The sequence below is a fragment of the Cricetulus griseus genome, chromosome 6, assembly GCF_003668045.3.
Source record: "Cricetulus griseus strain 17A/GY chromosome 6, alternate assembly CriGri-PICRH-1.0, whole genome shotgun sequence".
In the NCBI taxonomy this organism is placed as follows: domain Eukaryota; kingdom Metazoa; phylum Chordata; class Mammalia; order Rodentia; family Cricetidae; genus Cricetulus; species Cricetulus griseus.
In genome coordinates, this window is record NC_048599.1 from 57,390,049 (window position 1) to 57,417,602 (window position 27,554).

The 27,554-nt window shown below is 45.2% G+C and overlaps 1 protein-coding gene across 1 annotated transcript; it reads left to right on the top strand.

The window, feature by feature from the left end:
* The first annotated feature begins 6,216 nt into the window (after positions 1-6,216).
* Positions 6,217-26,632, top strand: Epb42 (erythrocyte membrane protein band 4.2). Its single transcript, XM_027422087.2, has 13 exons — positions 6,217-6,226; positions 8,871-9,056; positions 9,934-10,167; positions 11,584-11,702; positions 12,691-12,795; positions 14,029-14,206; positions 14,654-14,792; positions 15,088-15,191; positions 15,878-16,120; positions 17,146-17,436; positions 20,175-20,335; positions 21,944-22,077; positions 26,364-26,632. Exons 1-13 carry the CDS (start codon positions 6,217-6,219, stop codon positions 26,575-26,577), a joined length of 2,118 nt encoding a protein of 705 aa, XP_027277888.1. The 3' UTR covers positions 26,578-26,632.
* Positions 26,633-27,554: the final 922 nt, after the last annotated feature.

Consider the following 27,554-nt stretch of genomic DNA (forward strand, 5'->3'; position numbering starts at 1 on the left):
TCTCTGTGTTGCTGGCCCCCCTCAGCTGAGATATTCTGCTTTCTCACAGCCCAAGTGGGCATGTGACTTATGCTGGACAAATCCAAGGGCTTTGGTACAGAACAAGTAAGGCAGAGAAGAAAGGAACCTACCCACAGTCCATGTTTCCCAAGAGGAGAGAGTGTGTGTCACTGCTCAATGCTGTCAGGGTCCCTCAGCCACCCCAGCTTCTGCCTTCTCCTGGTTCTCAGCCTGGTTGGCCTTTTACCTCACAGTCAAAGATATCCCTCAGTCTCTGTCATTTTTGGGCTAAGTTGACAGAGAATGGTTTCAGTTGCTTGCAATCTAAAGATTGGCTAGATGACTCCTTTGATTCACCCAGAAAAGTCTGACTCTAGATGCCGACTGCCATCCTGGCCAGTTCTCCTAGAGTTCATCCTTTGGTCCTAAAGATGCCCGTGCTAGTGCCATGAACCAATCTAAAGTTCAAGGAAGTAGTAGAGGCCCTCATTCTCCCACACCTCATGAATAGCTTAGAGAGTCTGGGACTGGCTATATGGGAATGGCAGGCAGTGGCGAGAGCTAGACCTCTCATGGCCTGGGCTCTGCTGCCCTCTGATCTCTGGTCTCATAAAGCCCATTGCCCTGCCTTTCTCTATCAATATCTTCCACTGACCAGCAGGCAAGCACCCACATGCAATATGTAACTCCTCCATTGTCCCTCTCGATAGTCTTGCCGGCAAGAACCACACAGGACATTCGGATCCTTCTGCAGTAAAGCTTTAATGCGTCTTGAGAGGAGAGCATAAGCTTACCAGAGCGGAGACCCCGAGCCAAGAATCCCGTCCCCTAATAAAGGCTCACAAACTCTGAGCGATGCGTGTACAGCTGGGATAGGTGCATGACTCGTCACCCTATATGATGCCATGGAATAGGCGGGGCTAGGCAGTGGAAAAACACTGAGCACATGGATACCAACGTTGTTTACTTGATCCAGCAGCGGATGTCAGCGCCATCTTGTAATGGCGAATGTGAGTGCGGCTCCTCACACTCCATACCTATTCCTGAAGCCTCACTCTCTAGTATCTGGGAAGCAGCTTTGCTGGCCTGGGACTCGCTGCTTTTCCCTATGCGCAGACAAAAAGAACTCGACTGCAGACTGTTGATATCAGAGAGCGAGAGTTCCTCTGCTTCCCCTAGGATGAGGCTTGGCTTTGACTGTATGAGAGCAGGCGCTCCTGAAGGGAGGCAGGCTATGAGCCTGGACTAGCATGGTGTCCAGGAACTATGAGAGCTGGGATCATGAGTGAAGCTGTGGGAATATGTGAAAGAGAGTTCTATATCAGCATTGGGCTCTGGATGATGCTAATTTCCTATAGAGATTATTCTCTCTGCCCGTTTAGATTCGGGTAAAGCATTGTAATTGAGACTGATTTAAAACTGGTTTCTAGACCTGAAGAGATGGCTTAGTGGTTATGAGCACTGGCTTCTCTTGCCGAGGATCTGAGTTCAGTTCCCAGGACCTACATGGCGACTCACAACTGCCTATAACTCCAGGGGGTCTGGCTCCCTCTTCTGACTTCCATGGGTACTGCACACACAGTGCACAGATTGTTCATGCAGGCAAAACACCCACACATAAAACAAATGAATTAAAATGAAATAAATCTTTAAAATAATAAAATAAAATGAGAGTCTATTTCCTATTTACTATGTGTTCTTCTGGAGTCCCTTTTGGGCTCCCAGCCAAAAACCTGAATTTTTCCTGGGACCCTTCATCCTTGGAGAGCCTGGAACTCTAATTTTATGAGGCTGCCAGAGATCTCCGATTCATACATTCTCATCTGTCAACTATGAGAATGTCTATGGAGTAGCAGTTGGGGCCAAGATCACTTCTGTACCCTGTCCTCCAAAAATCTTGACCCTGCCAACCCTTGATGCCATGCTGCCTTCAAACAGCATTGCTGGTTGCTCTCAACAGAACAAATTATAATAAGCTAATCTGCTTACTCCAGAAGCAGAAATCAGTAAGAAATTTTTCAAAAAAGAATTGAGAGAGGGTCTTCTCTGTAGTGGATTGGATGCAAGTTAATGTGTTCTGCAATGTGTGGGATTTGACCTCAGTTTGAATCTAGGTTTTACCATAAGCTCTGAGCTGCTGAGAAACCTCAATACTCAGACTGTGGACAGCATGTGAAGAGCCTGTGGACAGCATGTGAGGAGCCTGTGGACAGCATGTGTAGAGCCTGTGGACAGCATGGGAAGAGCCTGTGGACAGCATGTGGACAGCATGTGAACAGCATGTGGATAGCATGTGGACAGCATGTGAACAGCATGTGGATAGCATGTGGACAGCATGTGGACAGCATGGGAAGAGCCTGTGGACAGCATGGGAAGAGCCTGTGGATAGCATGTGGACAGCATGCAGACGGCAGGTTATGCTGTGCCTCATTTAGACTTGTCCATGTCTGTTTTGGGTCCACTTCTACTTCTTTATTGCTAGCATTACTCTGTGTGTTCTTCCGCCATGTTCTACTTCATTACTAGCCTTCTTAAATTCTGGAATGAAGTACCGTATTTATTAATTGACTGCTTCATGAATGCATTCATTCATAGTGTGTACTCCCTGCGCTAACAAAATTGAGATACTGGTCCCTTACTTGCCTTACAAGACTGAGGCTGAAATCACAGGAGATAATGTATGTGAAAGCGGTTTGTAGAGCAAGTACTGGTATAACCTAGGTGAGCCTGGGTGTCATGCTGGAAGGATTCTCTGCCCTTTCTATTCTCGTTGGCATGACTTGTCAATTTCTTTTTTTTTTTTTCCTCAAATCTGTTCACATCTATACTCCCTGGCCAAGTCCTTGTTATCTTTCACCTGAACCATTACTAGACATCTCTTATTGGTCAGCTCTCTTCCCTTCTTAGCCCTCTAAGCCATTTTCTTTATTTTAGACAGTGTATGGTATTTTTAAAATGCAAGCCTGATGTGGTGATGCTTGCTTCAAATATGGTTCAGCATTCTCCCACTGCCCTAAGAATAGAACCCCAAATTCTCAACTGCATCCTAGACTTGGTATTCTTTTGCCTGTTCCCCGCATTAGTGATTCAGCATGTACTGGTCCATCTCTCACAACACTCCCGCTAGCCTGGGCCTATTTATCCTCCCAGCTCCTGACTGACATTCTAGGTCTAAGAGCTCAGCCGTTATCTTTTATAGCATCTATCTGAAAGGCAGTTGGACTGCCAAGCCATTTTAGGCACCCAGAAGTGTCTGTCGCCCCCTGCTAGAACACAGGCTTCTCAGAGACACAGAAACATGTATCTAATTTATTACTACTGTATGAGCAGAACCTAATATAGTTTCTGGTGCATAAGAGTGGTCAAAACACTTTTTTTCCGTGGCTGAATAAACAGATCCAGTGAGGGACTGGCTTTCTGCAGAGGGCTGGAGAGTGGAAAGGTGTGGGTGCTGCAGGAAGCAGGATGATTGATACTTGGGGGTCATCCTCCTTCCTCTTCTCATCCTCCACTTACCTGTCCCTGACTAAACCAAACCACAGTGGTGTCTCTCTTATCCCAGGCTCCTCCAAGGTCACCACGGAAACTGCCAGAGACTGGATATTGTGAAGGTCTCATGGGAACTCCACCAGGACAGAGGAGGACATCTTTGCTAGATGGTTTGAAATGAGGAAGAAACCCCTCAAAGTGGAGCAAGCCCACAACTCTGTCCATTGCCCACCCAAGAACAATGCCTCGGCGCACATGGTTCTTTAGTAAAACCTTCTTTCCCCTTGCAAGTTTTCCTTATTTTTAATATTAATATATAAGTACATACTCATGCTACAAGGGTACAAAAGGATGAAGAAAACCTTACTGCTGGGCACTGGACATCCTTGTCCAGATGCAGGAACTTTCCAGAAATGCTCTGGGTGAATACAAGCAAACTCACACATATCCTTCCCACATAAACCCTTCCCACAAAAGTAGTTCATACTGTTCATTGTTCTGTCTCACTTTTTAAAATTAATAATATTGCTTGAAAATTGTTCCATGTCTGTTTATAGACAGCAATTCCCTTCCATTCACCCTTGTATTCTACTAAATTTATGCATCAGCGCTTATCTAATGATATCTTATTTGTGGCTGTTTAGGTTATTTCCCATCAATTGCTATTTTGAGCATCAATGCATTGACTATACTTGTGTAAATTTCATTTTGTTCATTTAGAGAAGCTGAATCAAAAGAATTAACTCTAATGGGGCCAGAGAGATGTCTCAGAGGTTAAATGCACTTACTGCTCTTACAGAGGACCCTGGTTCAGTTCCCAGCACCCACATGGTAGTTCCAGGGCATCCAAGGCTCTTGCATGCATGTGACACATACATACACTCAGGAACACACACACAATCATTTTAAAAGAATACATTTTTATGTGTATGGGTATTTTGTCTCATGTGTCTGTGTGCTGTGTGTATGCCTAGTGCCTGCGGAGGCCAGTAAAGAGCATAGAATTCCCTGGGACTAGAATTATAGACAGTTGTAAGCCACCATGAGTGTTGGGAATTGAACCTGAGTCCTCTGGAAGGGTGTTCAGTGCTCTAAACAACAGAGCCATCTCTCCAGCCCCTACGGTATTGTTTGGATCCATTTGGAATGTATGTGGTCTAATAGGAAGTCAAGCTTATGGTAAGCTAATATCCCCAAATCACTTACTAACGAATCCTTTTTTCCTTCAATGACTCAAAGCACATTTAATGAGTACATTTCTAAGTTAAAGGATTATCATTTCTTTATAGCTAGGAACCCTGATCATGTGCCATTGCTTCTTTAGAAGTTTCCTTGTGAAACTTGGAATCAGTTTAGCTAGTTTCAAAAAAAAAAAAAAGTTATTTTGATGTTGTTGTTGGTACTGCATTAACCTTAATGCCTTGGAAGTCTAGCATCTTAATGATGCTTAGGCATCGTATCCAAACATGTGACCTACACATTGATCCATTCAAGTCTTCTTTTTATCCCTCAGTAGTTTCTCTTGCAGCCCTTACACATTCCTCAGTTTTATTTCTGAATATTTCATCTTTCATTGTTGTTATGTACTGTGAGTTAGGACTTTAATTACATTCCCAACTGCTTACTGACCACACGTATGGAAATTACTATCCTGGCTTCAATAATGCTGATGCCAGCCAAACCCTCGGCACTTTTTAATCATCATTTTTAGATTTGTGTTTTCTAGATAGAAATTAAATAATGACAAATTCGCTTCTTCAAGTCTTAGGGGTAGAGTCTTATTTGGGAGGTAGGAGGCTGCAGTTTCCTCTTCCTCTTTTATTTATTTATTTACTTAGCATCCTAATATTCTTCAAGCAGGTAACAGTTAAACGTTTTAAAAGTGCAAACAGCAGAAGCACCTTTGTGCCTCACCCTGGCTTCCCTGTCCACAGGAACCAGTGTTTATGTGGTCTGTACTGTGTCCTTCCAGGGGGATCTTACACACCAGCCCCTGGACACACACTGGGAAGCCTGGGCAAAGAAACACAAAGTCCAGAGGACAGACAGGCCATCCTCTCCTGTGTCTTTATCTTTAATGACTAAACAAGGAGGAAATAGAAAGGCTAGAGCTGAGGCCCAAACAATTCTAAACCTTCTCTGTTTGGCTACGCCCGACCAGGTCATCTTGGAAGAGCCAGGGCCCTGGCTTCTGCGTTTTCTTTTTCAACACACTCTATGTCCTTATCTCTTTCAAACAGATGGCTTACAGGCATACATGTGGTAAGTGACCCCAGAATTTACTTAGGGCCAGAGATTCAGAGTTGGATGCAGACCCACTGTTGGCTGCATCTATAGTTGCCCAGGTAACATCTGGGGTGTGTTGTGGGGGGGGTCTTGAGGTCATTGAAGTTTGATTTTTTTCCAGCCAGCCGTCTTCTCCTGAAGTTCTCACTCCAGCTGCCAGACAGAACCCTGCCTAAGCCTTCTGGCTAAGAGAGATCGTGCAGAAAAGGGGGTTACTCCCAGCAGCTGGCCTGGGAGATAGCAGCAGCAAGGAGGGAGTAGAAGACAAGGAACCTGTCAGGAGGCTCGCAGAGAAGCCAGAGAATTTTGCTTTTTACAAACCTTTAAACCAACAGAAGTCTTCCATCCTTTCAGTGTGGAAGAGATTTGGAGAGAGAGCCAGAGGCAACAGTTGAAGGCAAACATTTCCTGTGTTCAAGTGGATCTGAGTAGCCTGCAGCCATGGGACAAGGTAAGCTAAGCCAGTTACTGTTAGGGCTGTCATCATGACATGTTTTTATTAAAGGAGACAGAGTTGGTGATGGAGGTGACAGTAGTGTGTGAGGTGAGGGATGGGGAGGGAGGTATATGGAGGGGGAGGAGGCGGTGGTGGTGTGAATATAGGGTAGGAGGTTGTGTGGTCATTTTAATTGCAATGATGAGAGTGGAGTGGTGATGGATTTATATTCATAGCCCAAGATCAACATAATGCAAATGGTTACAACTCTCCAGGCTGTGGTACAAATGAGGTACACCTGGTGTGCCGGCTGGTTTTCATGTCAGCTCCACATGGGCTAGAGTTATTTTGAAAGAGAGAACTTCAATTGAGGAAATATCCCCCCACAAGATTGGCTGGCGGGCAAACATGTGGCTCATTTTTTTTAATTGAGGATTGATATGGGAGGCCCCAGCGCACTGTGGACTGTGCTATCCCTAGGCAGGTGGTCCTGTATGCTATAAGAAGGTAGGCTGAGCGAGCCAGTAAACAGCAGTCTCTCACTGCTTCTGTATATACAGTTCCTGCCTCCAAGTTCCTGCCCTGGCTTCCTAGGTGATGGACTACACTTTGTGAGATGAAGTCATCTTTTCTTCCTCATCTCAGCATTAGAAAAGTAAATAAAGTTGCCTGGGAGATCTTGAGCTGTCTCATCCTTAAAGCCTAATAGGCGAGAAGGGATGGTAGGAGTCAGTGAACAGCACAATGGGCAGAGACAGTCATGAAGCAAAAAAAAAAACAAAAAACAAAAAACAACAACAACAAATGGAGGGGAGGTAGAAACTCTGGGAGCCTCTGCTCTGAGTGTCCCCATAGGTGAAGCCTGAGCCCCAGGCACATCTTAGAAACCCTTCCTAGGACTGAACCCACATTCTTGTCCTGCCATTGAGGGAGCACACATTAGCTAGGAAATCAATTGTGTTCTGCATACTGCTGGGCAGAGGATGCAGAAATAGGCTAGACAAAGTCCCTCAGCAAGCTCACAGCAGGGGTAGGAGGCAGAGAGCAATGGGCGGTACCTGTTAAATGGGGTGAGTGATTTAGGGGAACAGAGTACTGTGGAAGCTGTGGACCAAGCTCCACCTAGAGAAGTTGGTGAAGGCTTTAGAGGCCACGCCTTTATGTATTGGGGGGTAAGGGCACACCTTTCAGGTAAAAAGAAGCCAGGAAGCCTTCCAGACAGAACCAGAGTCCCCGGGGTTCTGAAGGGTAACTCTTGCAGGATTCTGTGGTTATTATGGAGCTCAGTGTACCTGGGCTCAAATCATGTGACAGCTTCCACCACCCAGTCCATTTCAACTATCCCACAGAGGAGGGGCTCAGTCACCAGAGAGCTCTTATCTCTACTCAGTCCTGTCTCCATGAGCTCCCCACCAAGTCTCAGACTGCTGCCTCTCTTAATGTGGCTAGAGACTAAATCTCAGAACACAGCCTGAGACACTCGGCTCCTGTCTTTTATATACCTCTAGAGGTATATAATTAGAGCTAGAATTAAAGGCATGAGCTCTAATTCTCTTTTAGACTGATTCAATCTTGTGTAGGCCAGGGTGGTCTTGAACTCACAGAGATCCATCTGCCTGTCTTCTGAATCCTAGGATTAAGAGTGTGTACCACCACTGCCTAGCTCTATGGCTGGCTAGTGTGGCTGCTGGGATTAAAGGTATGTATCACCATTGCCTGGCCTCTATAGCTTGTGGCTAGCTTTGCATCCTGAACAAGCAAGCTTTATTAAATCATAAATAATATATCACCACAGGGTCCCCTGGAAGTACAGTCAGTGGTCTTAACCATTGATCCATCTCTCCAGGTTTTGCAAGTGTTAAAAAAAATTCTTTGTTCCTAATTTTTCCTCTCTCTTTAAAATAAAGATTGAGAATCTGTCATAAAACACTGGGGCCACCTCCTTTCAAGTGCCATGAGACGGTGAGCCTCTAGATCAAAATGCACATTACTTCAGGTGAAATAGTTCTATTCTCAGCCTCACTCTTGTTGTCTTTAAGAGAATTTGACTCACTGATCTCCAAATCAGTTCTAATATTATCTGATTGTGTCCTAAGGGGGAAAAAAGCAAGAAGAAGAATGTGGGACTAGGAATGGAGAGTTGGTAGAGTGCTGGCCTAGTAGGCACAAGCTTCATGTTCAATCCCAGCACTGCATAAAACACACACCTGTAATCCAGCACTTGGAAGGTGGATGCAGGAGGATCAGAGGTTCAAGGTCAACCTCAACTACACAGTGACTTAGAGACCAGCCTGGGGTACACCAGGCCCTGTCTTACAAAAAGAAGGGGTATGAGGAGTGTGCAAGATTCTGGATCTTATTCATTGTTTGGATTTGGAACCAGAAACTAATGTTAACATTTAATGGGCTTTAATAAGTGTTTGACATTTTGCTAATCAAAATGACTGCAAACATAGATATCTGTATGTATAACTTCATTCATCCCCTATAACTCTGTAAAGAGGGAGGATTGGCCTGAGAAGAAAACTGAAATTCACAAGAGTCGCTTGCTTGAGGTTGCACGGCTGACAAGGAAATTGAAACCCATTCTTGGAAGGTGCTTTTTATTCATGTAGTTGTGTTTACCTCACATCCATGACTTTCCTTTTTCCCACAACAGCTCTGGGTATCAAGAGATGTGACTTAAAAGCAGCAGAAAACAACGAGGAGCACCACACCAATGCCATCAGCTCCCGGCATCTTGTTTTGAGGAGGGGACAGTCCTTCACTATCATCCTGAACTTCCGTGCCCCTGTCCACAAATTCCTCACTGCCCTGAAGAAAGTGGCTCTCATTGCACAAACTGGTATGTGGAGCAGGACTAGACCACCGTGGGGGCTTGGGGATCTGGAGGGATTCTCTCCCCAGCATCCTCTCAGAAGACCAAGGTGCAGATGGTCCACGCTGTAACTGGCCTTAAGCTGTCCTGCTCTGCAGAGGGGTTTTGTGATAATGAACATGATAAATGTGTGTACAGAATTCTGTTTATTACGATTCCGAAGAGCCCAGCAGCAGCAGCACTAAGAGCTGCTTTTTGGCTGCAAATTTGTAGGAAAGGCTGAGTGGGATCTAACTCTGGCTACTTACAGCATCTAGTCTGTGCTAATCATTGAAATCTATGTTATGTGACAGCTATTGCGTCAAGGACGTCACATGCAATATCTAATTTAGTCCCTTCACAGGCCCTCCATGTCCATGTCCATGATGGAACATACCCAGGCAAATATTGTCAAGTAGTCTTCCTCCCCTCATTATCATCAGTTCTTAAAACATACATCGTAGTGACTATTTATACAACGTTCATGTTATATAAGGATTCATAATATTTAAAGTATACAAGAAAATAAAAAGCTATGTTATTTTATAAAAAAAGAGAGACATAGACAACCTTAGATTTTGGTATTGCTGGAGGTCCTGGAACCAATACCCCTGGATTGGAGGGAAATTGTATCATTATTGCACCTATTTTGTAAGCTGTGACCCTTTCATAGATGTAGGTCTAGAAGCACCAAGAGCCTGTGTTCCCCACCAACCTCTACTGCTCCTCATTATAGGAGAACCTCTTGCCTTCTCCTCCAAAACTAATTGGCACCTCCTCCATCTTTGTAATATCTTGACTTATTTATTACTCTGAGATGTGACTTGGCATTCCAAATGACCAACTTATTACCGTGCAATTTCAGGAGAGCAGCCTTCCAAGGCCAACAAGACTCAAGTCATATTCCCGATTTCCTCTCGGGGTGACAAAAAAGGATGGAGTGCAGCAGTGGAAGAAAGAGATGCTCAGAACTGGACCATCTCCGTGACCACACCCGTAGATGCTGTTATTGGCCACTACTCACTCCTGCTTCAGGTTTCAGGCAGGAAACAATACCCCCTGGGCCAAGTCACACTGCTCTTTAATCCCTGGAATAGAGGTAAATTTGAACCTAAGCTAGACTGAGCTGCACAGGGATGAAGGGAAGCAGAACTAGGATACAGCTCCAACAGGGAGTACCTGCCTCAGGCCCTATGGGCAACATCAGCATCAAATTCCAGCAGGTGCCTTCCTAGGGGCCTATCTTGGTAACCCTGGGACTTCATATTGAAAGTATCACTTGTCTTATTGCCAAACTTGGGTGCCAGATCAGGCTATTTTGTATTCATTGAGATGAACTCCAAAGTCTGCCCTTTACAGAAATGAAGAGCTGGAGAGACACCTTAGCTATTAAGAGTGCTTGCTGCACAATCTTGAGGATGAAGGCTTGGATCCCAGATCATACATAATAAGTGCCTGTAAAGCCAGGTCCAAGAGACCCAATGTGCCCTTCCGGCCTCTGAATGCACAGATGTACACCAGAGCACCCGTGTGTATATAAACTCAGACACACATATGGGAGAGCCATTAGCTTTGCTCCTTTCTGAGAGATGGTTGAGAGAGGTTCAGATGGACCAGGTGTGGTAGCACACAGGAAGCAAAGACAGAACTGGGAGCCTAGGCAACTCTCCAGTGCTTAGTGTTTCTCACCAAGGCTGAGAGAGAAAATTTGGCAAGAAAAGCTGCTTCCAGCTTCCTAAATTGAACAATGTTTCTAAACGATACCTAGGAATGAGAAGGCTCAGTGAGTAAAAGCAATTGCTGAGCAAGTCTGATGATTTGAGTTCATATCTCCAGAATCCAAGGGAAAACCCAATGCTTATAGAAAGACCAGAGGCAGAGACAGGAGAATTTCCAGAAGCTTGTAGGTCAGTTAGCCTGCCTTATACAGTAGGAAAGAGACCCCGTGTCACACAAGGTGGATGACTAGGACTGATGCAGTCTTGTGACACCTGCTTCACCCTTGGAGAAGGGAATTGGGAGAGGCACTAGGAAGGTACTGTGGTCACCCTGAACCCAGAGGACCTTTCCCTACAGAATTCCAATGTTCCTTCCCACCCTACCCGCTATGTTCACTCTGCTTAAGCTGTGTTTAATTGCTGTGTTTACTTTGCTTTCTCCCATTACACCTCTTGTTGTTACAAATTGATCTTTTAGAAGAGACTTAACAGGCCACTGGGAAACTCCCTAGGATGTTCCTGATTTCTTTTGAGCCAGTAGGGCTCTCGTTTGCAAACTTCTGGAAACTACTAGGCTTTTTAAGGCTGGCTTGTTCCTGGCCACACCTTGACTGAGGTAGGGTATCTGGGCCAGGTCCTGACTAAGCAGAGAGAAGGACCCTCCTGAGTCTTCATGAGGCCCAGACACACAAGAAAATGCTGAAACCAAACCCAACCTGAGCTGGGAGGGCAGAAACCTAGGCATGGAGGACAGACCTGGCACCCTCAGGCCCTCATCCTCTCCTGCTTCTTGCCAGATGACGCTGTGTTTCTTCAGAATGAGGCTCAACGAACAGAATACTTACTGAACCAAAATGGCCTCATCTACCTGGGCACCTCGGACTGCATTCAGGAGGAGCCCTGGGACTTTGGTCAGGTAATAGGGACCTCTAGAGGATAAGAGGAACACTGCCGATATGTTCCATACCTTCAACACTCAGGCCAAACAAGGCCAGCTGGTTCAAAAGCCCTTCATCAAGAATCATTTCTTTAGCCCATTTCAGCCTTGTGGTGCCTCTGGTTCTTTTGGACCATATTACATCACTCTCCAAAGCTGCTAGTTATCTTCATAGATGCTGTGGAAATCCAGCTTCTGATAAATCCCCTTTATCCACAGAATAGAGACCCATGCATGCTCTGGCCTGACAACTGAGCAGCCAGGCTGCCACTTTCCTTCCCAGCAGCCACCCCATGTTCTAGCTGCAAGGGTATATAGGCTGAGGAATTCCTCTATTTCCTTTAGAATACTACTTCCCAGTCTTGCAACCTTCTAGAAGTTTCTCACAGTCCTTAAAGACAGAGGAGTTGTTCTACTATGCCATCTGCTGTCTCTCCTGGAGTCTGAGCTACATTGCTATGGTTACCTGAGGGGCCATATCCCCAGCAAGGGCTGCTCCAGAGTGGGAACTTCTATACCTGGCTCAATGCCTGTACAAACATCAGATATTCACTAAGTAGAAATTAATGAATTGAAATGACAGTACTGATAATAGCACATGCCTTAAATCCCAGTACTTGGGAAGCATAGGAAGCAGACTTCTGTGAATTTAAAGTCATCTTGGTCTACACAGTTAGACCCTATTTCAATAAAAATAAATAAATTAAATGGCCCAACACCAATCTCCATGAGTTCACACCCTATCAGGAAAGTAAGGCCATGGAACAAAAGACTGGTTGCTGGATACACGGCTGTGTGGTTCAGGGAGAAGAGGGAAGAGCCAGATCCAGAACATCCATGGTGGATGTAGAGGCAGATGAGAAAGACATAAAACCCAAGCTTGGGAGAGCAACAAGATAACAGACCTGTCCTATGAGATAGAGCCTGGCCCGGGAACCCTTTGTCTCATCCTGTATTGTCCTTACAGTTTGAGAGAGATGTCATGGACCTCAGCCTGAACTTACTGAGTGTGGACAAGCAAGTGGAAAAGTGGAGTCAGCCTGCACATGTGGCTTGTGTGGTGGGCACCCTGGTGAGCATGACGCTGGGGGACCAGAGGGGGAGGAGATGGGACAAGAGTACTTGGATGGAGGGGTCCCACCTTCATGGCTCTGGAAGCTCTCAGAGCACAAATAGTTCCCCTTTCCCAGAGTGTGAGAGACAGTCCTCAGAGAAGAACATCGTGGGAGAAAGAACAAGGCAAGGAAAAGAGAGATAGGTTCATCTAAGAGAAAAGCCAGGAAAGGGAGAAAACTGGCCTTGATTTCCCCAGAGTGCTCTTACTCTTAGCCCTGCCCTGGAGGTGTAGAGTCCTAGGAGGGGAGAAGTACCCTAGCCTTCTCAGTGCTTGTTGCTGTGGTGTTCCAAGGGTCTTTTATATTTTTAAATGTTCCTAAGAATATGTAGACCATAAAGGTGACTTGGTGTTTCTCATATGTCTTAGTTAGGGTTAATATTGCTGTCATGAAACATCATGACTGAAAGAGTTGGGAAGGAAAGGGTTTATTATAGCTTACATACCCTAAGTCACAGACCACTAAGGGGAGCTAAGGCAGAAACTCAAAGAGAGAAGGAACCTGGAGGCAGGAACTGATGCAGAGGCTGTGGAGGGGTTCTGTTTATTGACTTTCTCCTCATGGCCTGTGTGGTCTGCTTTCTTATAGAACCCAGGACCACCAGCCCAGGGATGGCCCTACCCACCATGGGCCCTCCCCATCAATCAATCACTAATTAAGAACATGCCCTCTAGGGTTGCCTACAGCCAAATCTTCTGGAGACATTTTCTCAGTTGGGGTTCCCTTCTCGAAGATGACTCTAGCTTACGTCAAGTTAACATAGAACTATCCAGTACACCATGTCCATAATGTCCTCTCAGAGAAGTAATACATTCTCCATTTCCTCTCATACCTCTCAGTCTCCCTCTAAAAGGCAGGATGTGGGTCAAGTCTATTCTGTAAGAAGGAAGGGGCTTGAGATAAGTGGCCTCCAGGACCCAGGGCGAACAGTATTGAAGAAATCTGGGCAGAGGAAGCAGAGGACCAGTAGACCCAGCTCTCAGGCTCCACCCTGTGGCTGGAGCTGGAAGATGATTTAGATGAAGAGTCCGGGGTCTGGAGTGTATAGGCTGCAGCCTGCTGCATGCTGGTTTGACAAGCTCCAGGAGCTGAGTCACATGCTTGGCAAGCTGCAATGAACACTCCTTCCTGTCCCCTGGAAGCCATCCAGCCATAGACTCCCACTGACAACCACATATCTACCCCAACAGCTGCATGCTCTCAAGAAGAAGAGTGTCCTACCAATTTCACAGACCCAGGCTGCCCAGGAAGGGACCTTACTGTACAAGCAACGGGGCAGTGTGCCCATACTGCGCCAGTGGCTCACTGGCCAAGGACGACCCATATATGAGACCCAGGCCTGGGTGTTCGCTGCTGTTGCTTGCACAGGTACAGGGCAGGCAACACGCAGGTCAGTCTTCTGGGGTGTAGTGTCTGGCCTGCATCTTGAGTTGTTCCTTGGCCTCCCATGTGGGAAGGACATCTCCTAAAGCAGGCACTGCCTCCTTTCCACAGCCTTCCCCCGCCTGATTTCCTCACCAGCTGTTCCTTCTCTTTTCCCTCAGCAAATCTGAGCTCATTTACAAACTCTGCTCCCAAACCTACTTTCTCCCCAAAACACCCCCACCTGTCCCCCACGGAGCAAGCCTCAGTGCTCCTAAATCTCCCCCTTGCTCTATACTCCTGTGCTTGTATAATTAGTGTACCATTTACCAGCCTTCATCTGTTCAGTTCAGACTCCTCCTCGTTCCATCATGTCACCTGACATTTAAGACAGGTCCTGTCCAGTCTTGGGCATTTCTGCCCTTTCTGACATTCTGTGCCTCTTCCATGCAGTGCTACGTTGCCTAGGCATCCCAGCACGCGTTGTTACCACATTTCCTTCAGCCCAGGGCACCAATGGGAGCCTGCTGGTGGATGAGTACTACAATGAGGAGGGACTACAGAATGGAGAAGGAAGGAGGGGCCGTATCTGGTGAGAAGCCTAAAGGAGAAAGTGTTCTAAACCAGAAAGGGCTCCAAAGTGGCAAGTTCCATGTGAACTCCCTTACTTTGAGAGCCCTGGGCTAAGAGCAGATCTTCGGGACTCTTATAGCAGGTGGTGGTGGTCAGTGATGGAGGGTATGCATCTCTCTAGAAGTGCCATTTCTCTTTTTATGAGGTACCCTCCTATCCCCGTGGCAACAACCCTCTAAAGCCACGTCTCTAGACTCTCTTCCACATGCCCCTTTTCCCCCACTTGAAGTTTTTTTTGCCTTGGCTACTTTTAGGATCTTCCAAACTTCTGTAGAATGCTGGATGAAGAGACCTGATTTGTCCCCGGGTTATGACGGATGGCAGATTCTGCACCCAAGAGATCTTAATGGAGTTGGAGGTAAAGCCTAAGGATCAACCAGGGCTGCAAGAGCTGAGGTCTTGAAAAGGATCTAGAGGCAGCATGTGGTCCAAAGAGGCTCTTTATCCTCTAAAACAGGAGAAGCAGAAGGCTCAAGGGGGTAAAGATGTCCACTGCCCCTTCACAGATTGCATGAACACTAGGCCCACTTCAAGCCATGAGCAGGGAATACCATCTCAGTGAAGGACAAAGGGTCTTAAGATGGCTATGGGTATTCTGGAGTAGGGTCTGGTGGGGAGGGACTTGTCTGTGTGTGGCTGAAAGGGGCCATGTAGTAAGCTCAAGCCTAGAAGAGGAAAACTTGGAGAAGCCAAAGAATGGTGCCTCCTTGCCCTGAAACAAAATGGTCAGAGAGCCTGGCACATAGAAAGCAATCAAGAAGGCGGCCTATTCATAGCCTATTCATATTAAGGCTGTGCACCAATTATGTCCCTCTGAGGTCCTTCCTGTCCAGTTTCTGGTACAGGTCAGGACCTAAAAGTATTTTCACTATGTAATTGTTTGTTTCATTTTTGATACTTTCTCAGAAAGTCTGTCTACTTCCTACCTCTGACTTTGATTCTGGAGAAGGAGCAATAGTGTCCGGAAAAGGGGTGACGCAATGAGCTCTAAACAGAGCAGAGGTCTAAGTGGTTCTTCTGCTCATCTGCTTTTCTCTCCCTCAGTCCTGGGACCCTGCAGTCTGGTCCCAGTCAGAGCAGTCAAGGAGGGGGAACTGCAGCTGGACCCAGCAGTATCAGACCTTTTTGCTTCAGTAAATGCGACAAGCATGGTCTGGAAGTGCTGTGAAGATGGGACATTGGAGCTGACCGACTCCAAGAAAAAGTATGTTGGCAATAGCATCAGCACCAAGGTCGTGGGCTGTGACCGCTGCGAAGACATCACCCAGAACTACAAGTATCCTGAAGGTGCTGACCAGCAAAGGGAACCGGCTTATTCATCTGAGATAGCAAATGAGGGGAAGGGAGTGAGCCAGACAGATGCAGAAAGAGCCCCGGTCTTTTCCCTATCAGATAAAAGTAGGTTTCTCAACCCTGGCTGACACGACTGCCAGTTTGGATCAGCCAGTTCTGCACTGCAGGAAGTTGAGGTGTTGAATGCACTACAGTGCTCCTGGCTTCTGTTCATGAGATGTCAGTCCCTAACCCCAGCCAGTCCTGATAATCAAAAATGTCTTCATACATTTCCAAATGTTCTCGGTGGGGGGTGCCAAAACTGTCCCTAGATGAGAACTGTTGGTATGAAACAAAACACTAAATGCCAAACTAAATACCAATCTCCATCCAATTTTACCCCTCTCTCCCTCCCTTCCAAGATCCCCAGCTATTTCTCTCTGTTAGCATTTTCGGCACTCCCTAGGGCTTTCCCCTGCACAGCACTGTCCTCGCCTGACTCGATGTTCTCTACTCGTTCCCACAACCTAGTTACTCTAGGGGCTTCCTTACTGCTTGCCTATAGGATGGCAACCCCCTGGTTCTGGTCTCTCCATCACAGTTCCCTTTCCTGTTTTGAGAATGAATGTTCTAAGACATGTATGTCCTTGTTATCTCCTCACTCAAGAATATTCTGTGGCCCCTTTGCCCTTCGAGTAAATTCAAGTCCCTTTACACACGAAGAGTCAATTTCTTAGCTGGGCGTTGGTGGCACACGCCTTTAATCCTAGCACTCGGGAGGCAGAGGCAGGCAGATCTCTGTGAGTTCGAGGCCAGCCTGGTCTCCAGAGCGAGTGCCAGGATAGAGTCAATTTCTTGCAAAAAAAAATATCTCCAGTAACTTGTCAAAAAACTTGTTTTCCTTATGCAAAGGCAAATCCAAAGCCTGAGACATTTACAAATCTGGGCAGGAGTAGTAAATAAATCTTAATTCTGCACTTTTACCAGAAGGATCTGTACCTGCTGGGTCAGAGGTCTGTTTTGTCTCTTCCATTCTGCAGGATCTCAAGAGAAAGAGGTACTGGAGAGAGTCCAGAAAGAAAGAAGGAAATACTGGAAAGACCTGTGTCCTCCGAGTCCTGAGCCTGTTGATCCTATGCACCTGTTCTTGGACACACCTACCTCCTTCCCCTTGAGGGGGAAAAGTCACATCTCAGTGACCCTGATTAATCCCACAGACCAGGAGAAGGAGGTGCATCTAGTGATTGGGGTCCAGGCTGTGTACTACAATGGAATCGTTGCTACTGATCTCTGGAGGCAGAAGCAGCACTTCAGACTTAGGACCAACCAAGGTAACTCTCTGGGGCTCCAGCAGACATCCTGTGCACTTGGTTCTGTTAGGTTCCACCCACAGGTATCTAGAGATGGCTTTTAGCCCCCTGGTGCTCACACTCACTCTCATTCACTCATTCAAAACATATACATTTGGCCTGACACAGGTGAGAGGACCACAATTCCAACTGCAATCAAGTAAGTAAACCAACCCATCCTGGCAGGGAGAAAGCATTTGAGGAGGCCAACAGAGCTCAGGCCAGGAAAGCGATCACCCAGGCTGGGGCAGTCTGCACCCAAATGATCCACAGCCGGCTAATTTGAAGAATGAAGGAGGACAAGATGGACAGAAAAGTGCACCAGGCATTCCAGTCAGAGGGAAGATGTACAAGGGTCCCTTCTCTTCCTTAGATACTTGTTTTAATTGGTCTGAGATGAGGTCAGGCTCAGGGTCTTGTCAGAAATGCTGTGTATTTTAGGGTTAAGATTCCCTTAAGTCATTCTTAAACTTGGTCACACACTGGAGTCACCTGGGGAAGCTCTATGCCTGGGCTATCCCCCAGGCAATTAGGAAAAAACAACAACACAACAATTCCATAGTATACACAATCAGGATTTACAAAACTCCTGAGGAAATCTCACTGCACAGACAAGCTTCAGGAGCAAGGATAGAGTTCATCTACACACTGTGGCAGCCTTCTGCCTGTCCTGGGTCTCCATTCTTTCCATTACTGTGCCTCACCCAAGCGTAGCATGAGTTAGCATGAGAGCTAGACATGACTCAGCTTATGAACAGTCTTGTACATCATGCTTAGGAGCCTGAGTTTTGTTGTTAGGAAATGATGAGCTAGTAAAAAGTTTTCATTAGTGGTGTCAATATGATCAGAAATCCATTTTAAAAAGAGAGACCTTTTGGCAAAATGGAATGGAGGGGGTCACTGCTGAGCCAAGGTTCTTAACCTTGGCTGCACACTGAAGCACCTGGGGGATAATCCTAACACTAAGCCTTGTTGCCAGCATCTGAGCTAACTGACTTGGGGTGTGGCCTGGGGTTGGGACTTATTATAAAGGATTCTTACACAAAGCCAATATAGAGAAGTAGGTTAAAGCAGGGGGTGGTGGGGACTTACTAACAGTTGAAATCCAGAATCTAAAGCCAGGCTAACCTGTAGATATCTGCCTATGGTTTGGGTGAGTCACTAGAAGAGGGGAATGCAACTCTGGGGAAAAAGATGAATCTAGTTATAGCATATTAAAAGCCACGAGACATTCAAGTATCCAGACAGCCAGCGGGGAACTTAAACACAGAGTTCAAGATCTAGTCCACCCTGGAGAGCAGGCATAGAAATCCCAGTATGTAGAGAGTGGCCCCAAACTCAAGGCACAGAGGGGCTTACAGGGCTGGAGGACAGTATGTAAGGAGATGAGAGGGTAAGGACAGACCCACAGCCACACCAGCACTTAGGGATTTAGGGAACACCTTGGGGAAGAATAAAGAGTCTGAGGGGACAGGAACACTCAGCAAGGTTGGCAAAGAGGTCATGGGATGTCTAGGCTGAAGAGCATAAGCTGGGAAAGTGATCTGACTGAGAGAGAGGCAATGACAAAGGTTGGCTTCCAGGGGTTTAAACTAATTGAATTCAGGAAGTGACACAGGGCAGTTCTTCCTAAAGCATGATGGGGAAAAGAAGAGGCTAAGTGAGTTGAGAGGGCAAGGACAGTTGGTACTTAACCCAGGGACAGTTGGTAGAGAGAGGGTGCTGTGATTCTTTGGTTTGTTTTGAAGGTGAATCTGCTCATATACTGAGGTCAATAACCAGCATAAAAACTGAAACTTTGGGAGAGGTGGGCTATAAATGACAGCATAGTCTCTGGGCAAATAACCAATTGGAATAATTACAACTCACATTTACTGAGCACTTAGTATTTTCTGGAAATGATGATGAATGAATTATATGCCTCATCTCATTATTACCACAAACAAGGCGAGTATCGTTCTTAGTCAGCAGAGGAAACTGAGACACCGAGGTTGAATAATTTGCCTGAGATTACACGGTTTATCAATAGTGAGTGATAATGGGACACATATTTAAAAAGGATAGGACTCAATGTGGACAAGGGGATAGCACCCCCTGCACAGAGGTCACAGCGGGGAGTAATGTTTATGTTTGCAGGTTGAGAATGGGAACTAGAGCTTGAACCAGTCCCACTTGATAGTTAACATTTTCTATGAAAAGGGTAGGAGAACCAGAGAAGGGGCAGGAACTGTGTAAGCATGAATTCAGCAACCAGTATGTGGTGAGTTTTGAGATGAGCATGTCTTTCAAAGCATGTCACATAACACAAGTCATCCCACCATTTTTAGTCAAGAAGCCATGGCTTGGCCGGGCGGTGGTGGCACTCGGGAGGCAGAGGTAGGTGGATCTCTGTGAGTTTGACACCAGCCTGGTCTACAAGAGCTAGTTCCTCCAAAGCCACAGAGAAACTCTGTCTCAAAAAACAAAAAAACAAAAACAAAACAAGATGCTATGGCTTGTTCCAATTTGCAGGAGCTTTTCTACAGCCCGGTGAGGCAGTCTGCGAAGAGTGTTGGCAGAGACAGTCATGGGGTAGGGGGGTCTTGGAGTAGCTGTAGGGAATGCAGCATCTTTCTGACCTCTGGGAGACCCTAAGTCCTCTGTCATGGGCAGAGCTATGATTCGATTCTGGCATGCATGTAATCTATGCTTTGTACTGACTTGCCTGTTGTATGTTACAGTTCTGAAAATATCTACCAGCCTCTCCTCCTCCAATTTTGAGCAAGACCCACCTGAGAACAGCTTCCTCAGAGTCACAGCAATGGCAACACATTCCCACATCAGCCTCAGCTGCTTTGCTCAGGAAGACATAGCCATTGATAGACCGAATCTTATCATCAAGGTGGGCACTCCTTCATCTGCTACCAGGCAGGGCTGTTGGGTGGAAGAGTTTGGGGAAGGATTTAAGAGGTGTGGCCTTGTTAGAGAAGGTGTGTCACCAGGGGTGGGTCAGTCCTATTCTCACTCTGTTATTTTTTGACCCATTGTTTTTTAACCAGGACCATTTTGTGGCCATTTCAAACTATCCATTGGTGCCTGGTGGGCTCACCATTAAGTAGACAACTGAAATCAGTGACTGTCCCTTCTACAGAATCTCTCAGTAGCCAGTAGTTCAGCAGGGACACATAGGGTCTGATGAGCATTGTAGGTTTCATGATTGGCTGGTGGTGGGCCCAGTCTGTGCAAACTCAATGCAGATTAGCTGCTGCTGCTGCTGCTGCTGCTGTGACATTGTGTTTGACATTCTGTGTTGTGTCCTGAAGATAGCATTTCACAGCCAATTTCCTTATGGTCCAGCTCTTACATTCCTTCCATCCCCTCTTCTACAATGACCTTTGAACCTTAGAGCGAGTGGAAGGTTTGCCTTGTGCCCTTTATCGCAATACAATATTCATGAGATGGAACTGAAGACAGAGTTTCAGTTCTGCCTGGTCTTGCAGCCATTTAATCCCAAATAAACATACAGAGGCTTACATTAATTATAAACTGTTTGGCCAATTGCTTGAGCTTCTTATTGGCTAGCTCTCTCTTAATTATTAACCCATTTCTATTAAACTATCTATGTATTGCCACAAGGCTGTGGCTTACCCGTAATGCTCCGGCATGTTACTCCTTAGATACACAGCATCTCTTTGGCAAATCCTGTCTGCCTTCCTCTTCCCAGAATTCTCCTAGTCTGGTAGCCACACCTATATTTCCTGCCTAGCTACTGGCCAATCAGTATTTATTCATCAATCAATAAGAGAAACATATATTCACAGCATACAGAAGGACATCCCCCATTATGGAACAATATTTGTTACTCAGATAAGAAAATGGATTTCTAGAGAGCAACATACCCAATATCCTAAAGTACAGTTCTAAAATGCCATCACCTTCTTTTTACAAGTCTACCATGAGGTGGGTAAGATCTGGCCTTCGCCTTCAAGAAGCTCTAATTAGATAAACTAGACACAGCATTTGTCTTTTGTGTAAGTGTAGGAAGAAAAAGCAATTGATTTCAGCTGTTGGGTTTGGGCACGGTTTCATGAAGAAAATAACACTCATGCTAACCTTGCAAAATGGGTTCGCTATTAGTTCTATATTTGGAGAAGGCCACTAAAGACTAAAGACTGGCCAAAGAAGTATGAAGGAAAGGAGTCTGAGGGGTGTCATTCGGTCAAGGATGGATGAGGTTGGAGAGGTGGGTAGGGGGCACCTGGTACAGGAATCAGTCTAAGCTGAATTCCAAAGAGAGTGCAAATGTCCCCATGGCTCCTAAACAAAGAAAGGCACCACAGAATCCATGTGTGATGTGCCAATGGAGAGTGCACGTGCAGAAAGATTGGGGGAAGGCAAAGAAGCCCCCTGAGAAGTCTGGGTCAGGGTAGCAGAGATGAGAAGTGTTTGCGGGATGCACAGCAGAGGGAGGCATGCCTATGGCCTTTCCACATGCTGTGTCTTCCTACAGATGCCAGAGACAGCAGAACAGTACCAGCCTCTCACTGTCTCGGTCGGTGTGCAGAACTCCTTAGACTGCCCCATGCAGAACTGCATCATCTCCATCTTTGGAAGAGGACTCATTCATAGAGAGAAGAGATACAGGTAAGAGACTGTACACTGTCTGTCCCGCCAGCCAGCTCCCAAACAATGACACCAAGACTTCTTATTAATTATAAAAACTAATTAAACTTAGACTTGTCCCGCTAGCTTTTACAATTTAAATTAACCTATTATTAATCTATGTATTAACATGTGGCTTTTTACCGTTTTTTCATTCTGTATGTCCAGCTCCCTCCATGTCTCATTGGAGTCTCTTCTGCACCTCAATTATCTCCTCTGCTCCTTTCTCTGCCTGGAAGTCCCACCTATACCTCCTGGATAGCTACTGGCCATTCAGCTCCTTATTAAATGGCAATATATCCAATTATGGCAATATACCTTTGCACAGTGTACAAAGATCCCACAACAGTAAGCTTCTTATCCCACTGAAAGAGCTCAACTGGTTTGGACTCACTGACTTAAAAACAATAATCCATCATTTTTCCATATTTCTGAAGGTAGAGCAACTATCCCCAGAAGTTGAATTAAAGCTACCAAATGGCCTCATTCTAGAACCACCACGTCAATGGGAGGAGGGGATATTGGAGATTGGGAGGGCACCACACAACCCCCACCTCACCTGTCCTGATCATTCAGAGAGTAATACCCAGAGCCTGGGAATTACTGGTGAAGAAGGATGGCTCGATCTATTGCTAGAGAACACACAGATAGGACATACTGTTTCTCAGTGTAACAAAGAATGTACTCTACTAATCTCCACCACAACATACAATTTAATTTAATTCCTTTCATTTCTATTCCCTTCACTACCCTCTAAGTCCTTTTGTGTGTGGATCTTTAGCAACGTACAATGTCTACTGTTGCTTCATTAACTTACATTAACAATTATGTCTAATTGTTCTTTTCATCTACTTGTAAAGTCCATTTCTTCAGCTACACAATACTCCCTGTGTTTATCCGCCACTTCCTACTGCTCTATGACAGGCAACAAATACCTCTAACTCTCTTAGAGTTTTGTTGCTGTGAAGAGACACCATGACCACAGCAACTCTTATTAAAACAAACAAACAAACAAAACATTTAATTGGGGTGGCTTACAGTTTCAGAGATTCAGTCCATTATCATCAAGGCAGCATGCAGGTAGACATGATGCTGGAGAAGCAGCTGAGTGTTCCACATCTCACATAGGCAACAGGAAGTGACCTCAAAGCCCACCCCCACAGTGACACACTTCCTCCAAGGCCACACCTACTTCAGCAAGGCCACACTTACTTCCACGAGGCCACACCTCCCAATAGTGCCCCACTCTGAGCTTATGGGAACCAGTTATATTCAAACTACCACATTCCACTCCCTGGCCCCCATAACTTTCTAACAATATCATAATACAAAATGCATTTAGTCCAAAAGTCCCCGTGGTCTATCACAATCTCAACAATGTTTTTAAAGTCCATAGTTCAAAATCTCTTAACTATAATCCCCTGTAAAATCAAAATTAAAGAGTAGATCACATTCTTCCAACATATAATGTCACAGGATATTATATCACAATACAATTCGAAAACATAGGGAAGAGAACACAGTGAGGAAATGCTGGACCAAAGCTGTGCAAACTCCGAATTCTGCATCTCCATGTTTAATGTCAAAGCTCTCTTCATATCTCCAATTCTGTTCAACTTTGTTGACTGCACACACTTCTTTCTCTTTGTCTGATTCCACTCCCTGTTAGCAGCTCTCCTCGGCAGGTATTATAGCTCTGGCATCTCCAATATCTTGGAGTCTCCAAGGCAATCCAGACTTCAACCTCACACAATGGTGTCTGTAGGCCTCCATGCAAGGACACCCCTGTGATACTGGCCTCAGCAGCTTTCATTAGTTGTGGAGGGAGACTCCACAGCCCCTTGACTGTAAAGTCAGAACCAAGTGGCTGAAGCTGCCTAGTTCTGCTGCTTGCTGGGGCTGAAACACGCCCTCCCCTCCATTCAATTACATCTCCGCCAACTTTTCTGTTTTTAATGATTTCTTTCACTGCCTAGGCTTGGCTGTCCTGAATCTGGATCTGTAGACCAGGCTGGCCTCAAGCCTCTGCCTTCCCAGTGCTGGAATTAAAGGTGTGCACCACCACACCCTGCTTTCTTGCTTTCTTTCTTTTCTTTTCTTTTCTTTTGTTTTTTTTGTTTTTGGTTTTTGGTTTTTGGTTTTTGGTTTTTCAAGACAGGGTTTCTCTGCAGCTTTGGAGGCTGTCCTGGAACTAGTTCTTGTAGACCAGGCTGGTGTCAAACTCACAGAGATCCACCTGCCTCTGCCTTCCAAGTGCTGGCATTAAAGGAGTGTGCCACCACTGCCCGGCTTTTATTCTATTTCTTAATCTGTTTATTTCCATGAATTCAGAACTTGGCTCCATTCTACTTCCTGGTGCCTCTTTTCCCTTCAATCTGTACATTTTGTATTTTTACTTGCTTAGCTTGTTCCTTTTCATTATAAATCTTTATAAACATGAACACTAGTAACCACAGGAAAGAAAATATACTAGACTGTTTGGAGATTTCCTCTGCCAAGGAATTAATCCAAAACTCTTTACTTTAGACCCATGCAGACTCTTTGGACAAAGACAAAAAGTAACCAAATTCTTCACCAAAATATCATTAAGAACTATATCTAGACAACATACTAAAATTTTTTTCCTCTGAAACCTCTTGAGCCAGGCCCCCACTGTTCAAGTCTTCCATGCTCCTACTCATATGGTCCATTAAGGAGTGTTTAAAGCATTCCATTGCTTTCCTAACCCAAAGTACCAAAGTCCAAATTCCTCCAAACAAAAACATTGTCAGGCCCATCCCAGAAACAGCCCAGTCCCTGATACCACCTTCTGTCTTACTTAGGGTTTATATTGCTGTGAAGAGACACCATGACCATAGCAACTCTTATAAAGGAAAACATTTAATTGGGGTGACTTACAATTTCAGAGAATTAGACCATTATCATCATGAAACGACAAGGCAGCATGCAGGCAGACATGGTGCTGGAGAGGTAGCTGAGAGTTCTAAAGCTTGCTTAGACAACAAGAAGTGAACTAAGTGTCACACTGAATGAAGCTTGAGCAAAGGAGACCTCAAAGTCTGTCCCTACAGGGACATACTTCCTCCGACAAGGTCACACCTACTTCAACAAGGCCACACGACTTAATAGTGCCATACCCTATGAGCTTATGGAGGCCAGGTACATTCAAACCACCATACTATGTTTCATGCATGTCCACAAAGTTTCATACATGTCTCTTCCTCATACATGTCCTCTTCTAAGCTAAAATTCTGTGATTCCAGGGATCATATCTGTACAGGAATGGAATTTGTGGGTTATAGTATATGATCTGGTTTGGCCAGAGCCTATCAGAGCAGGATAGCTACAGGTGCCTATATTCCCTCCATCATTATGAGATAGTCTCTCTTACCGCCTGTCTGGAAATATCTATTTTCTTCTTTTCAGTAGAAAAAAAAAATGTCTAACAGACAGCCGTGTCTTCCTTTTCTTATTTGCCCTTCTTTGAGCTGGTTATCCTTTTTCATTTCCTCTTATATAGTTGTCTCTGTCTTGGCCTACTTTTATTCTGTAGTTCTTGCCATCATTCTTGCTGACTTTTAGGATAACTGTATTCTGGTCTCTCCAGGTCTTTTTAGATGTTACAAGCATCCACTTTCATTTTGCCTACTGCACTCCTAATTGCACACAGTTTAAAGGCAACACTGAGATTCCCAGCAGGTGTTCCAATTATTGAGCCACTGGTGCAGCATCATGAAATTCAGTCATTTTTGCCGTTAAAATGAGAGGAGTGTTCATCAATGTTTAACTAGACTTCATGATCTCCCAGACCAATTATGGAGCAAAGTTTCTCAAAAAAAAAAAAAGTCCCAAACATTCCCTTGGTTACTAGAGTAGCTCTGGAAGGTCAGACAGCAGCTTGCTGATACATTGGCACCCTCTCGCTATGCCTGTAGCACTCACCCACTGCATTCAGCAGGAAAAAATTTAAAACTACAGCCTTTGCCAAACATACTGCCGGTACTATTACCAAAACTGAACCAGGCTAAATCACAGATGCTGAAAGGAGCAACAGATGCAGATGAAAGGCACACTTCCATCTTGTGGTTGCTCTGTATAGAGAAGCTCCTGTCTTCCATCTCTTATGATCACTTCCGGCTTCCCAGCAATGTACTTAGATTTCCATATCCTCATGACCCATATCCTCAAGTCAGGAAGGACAACTCGTGGAGGCCAGCAGAGCAAAGACCCTGGGAAAGAATTAACACCCATCTCTACCTTTATTTCAGATTGGGTTCTGTGTGGCCAGGAAGCTGCCTGTGTACTCAGTTCCAGTTCACACCAACACATCTGGGGCTCCAAAGACTCACTGTGGAAGTAGATTGCGACGTGTTCCAGAACCTGACAGGCTACAGAAGTGTCCTTGTGGTAGCCCCTAAGTGTCTGTTTAAACCCCAAACAATCCTCGAACTTCCTTCTGAAGCCAGACATACTCTGGAGTGACACTCTGCCCATCAGGCAAATGAGTCTCCACTAAGGTTGAGCAGAATAGTGATCAAAGGCCAAGATAGACTCACAGAAACCAAAATCCATTTTTGTTATGTCAACCTAGTGCAGACAGAAACACTATTTGTCTTAGAATAAACTGCTGTGCATTAGTGACAAAACAAGGCTTTCAAAAGACACTCAACCCTTTCAAAGTACAATTAGATGTTTGATTACCTTTTTGGAGTACATTAAAATTTGGGAGGGTTCAGATGTTTCACGCCATTTTATTGCTCATTAATATGTCCATTAACTTACAGGAATTAGAGACAACTTAATGTTTAAATCACTCTATTTTTGATGACATAGGACAATATTGACTAAAAATAGAATTTTAGGTAATATTAAAATTGCCTAAAATACTATCCCTGGCCATTATTGTAAAAGATCCGAAGATAAATGAATAGAACTATTAAGACACATAGCATAGGACCACAAAGAATAATCTAAACTTAGCTATAGCGAGGTCTTTATGAGTACTATAATCATTGAGTATTCCACAGCTCCAGTCTGATGGAAATAATATGGATTTGGTCCTATAAAGAAATATGAAAATTAAGTACATAGAAAAATATACCCTATAAGCCTGGTGGTGGTGTGCACCAAAATACAGTTATGAAGTAGCAACAAAATAATTTTATGGTTGAAGGTCACCACAACGGGAGGAACTGTATCAAAGGGTCACAGCATCAGGAAGGTTGAGAACCACTGATCTAGAAGATCACATATTGGAAAGCAGGGTAAAGCTACTGTGAGGTATGGTGTGTAACCCAAATTAGGGTCCCCATGTATACCACAGGTCTCCACTACCTCTGAGTCCAATCTTCTTCCTTCTGTGCCTATACCACCCTGGTCGCCATTGTGTTTGTTTCAGGGGTAATCAGCAATGGCAGTTACTGAGTTTTTAGTCATTTAGTCATTTCAACAACACAAGG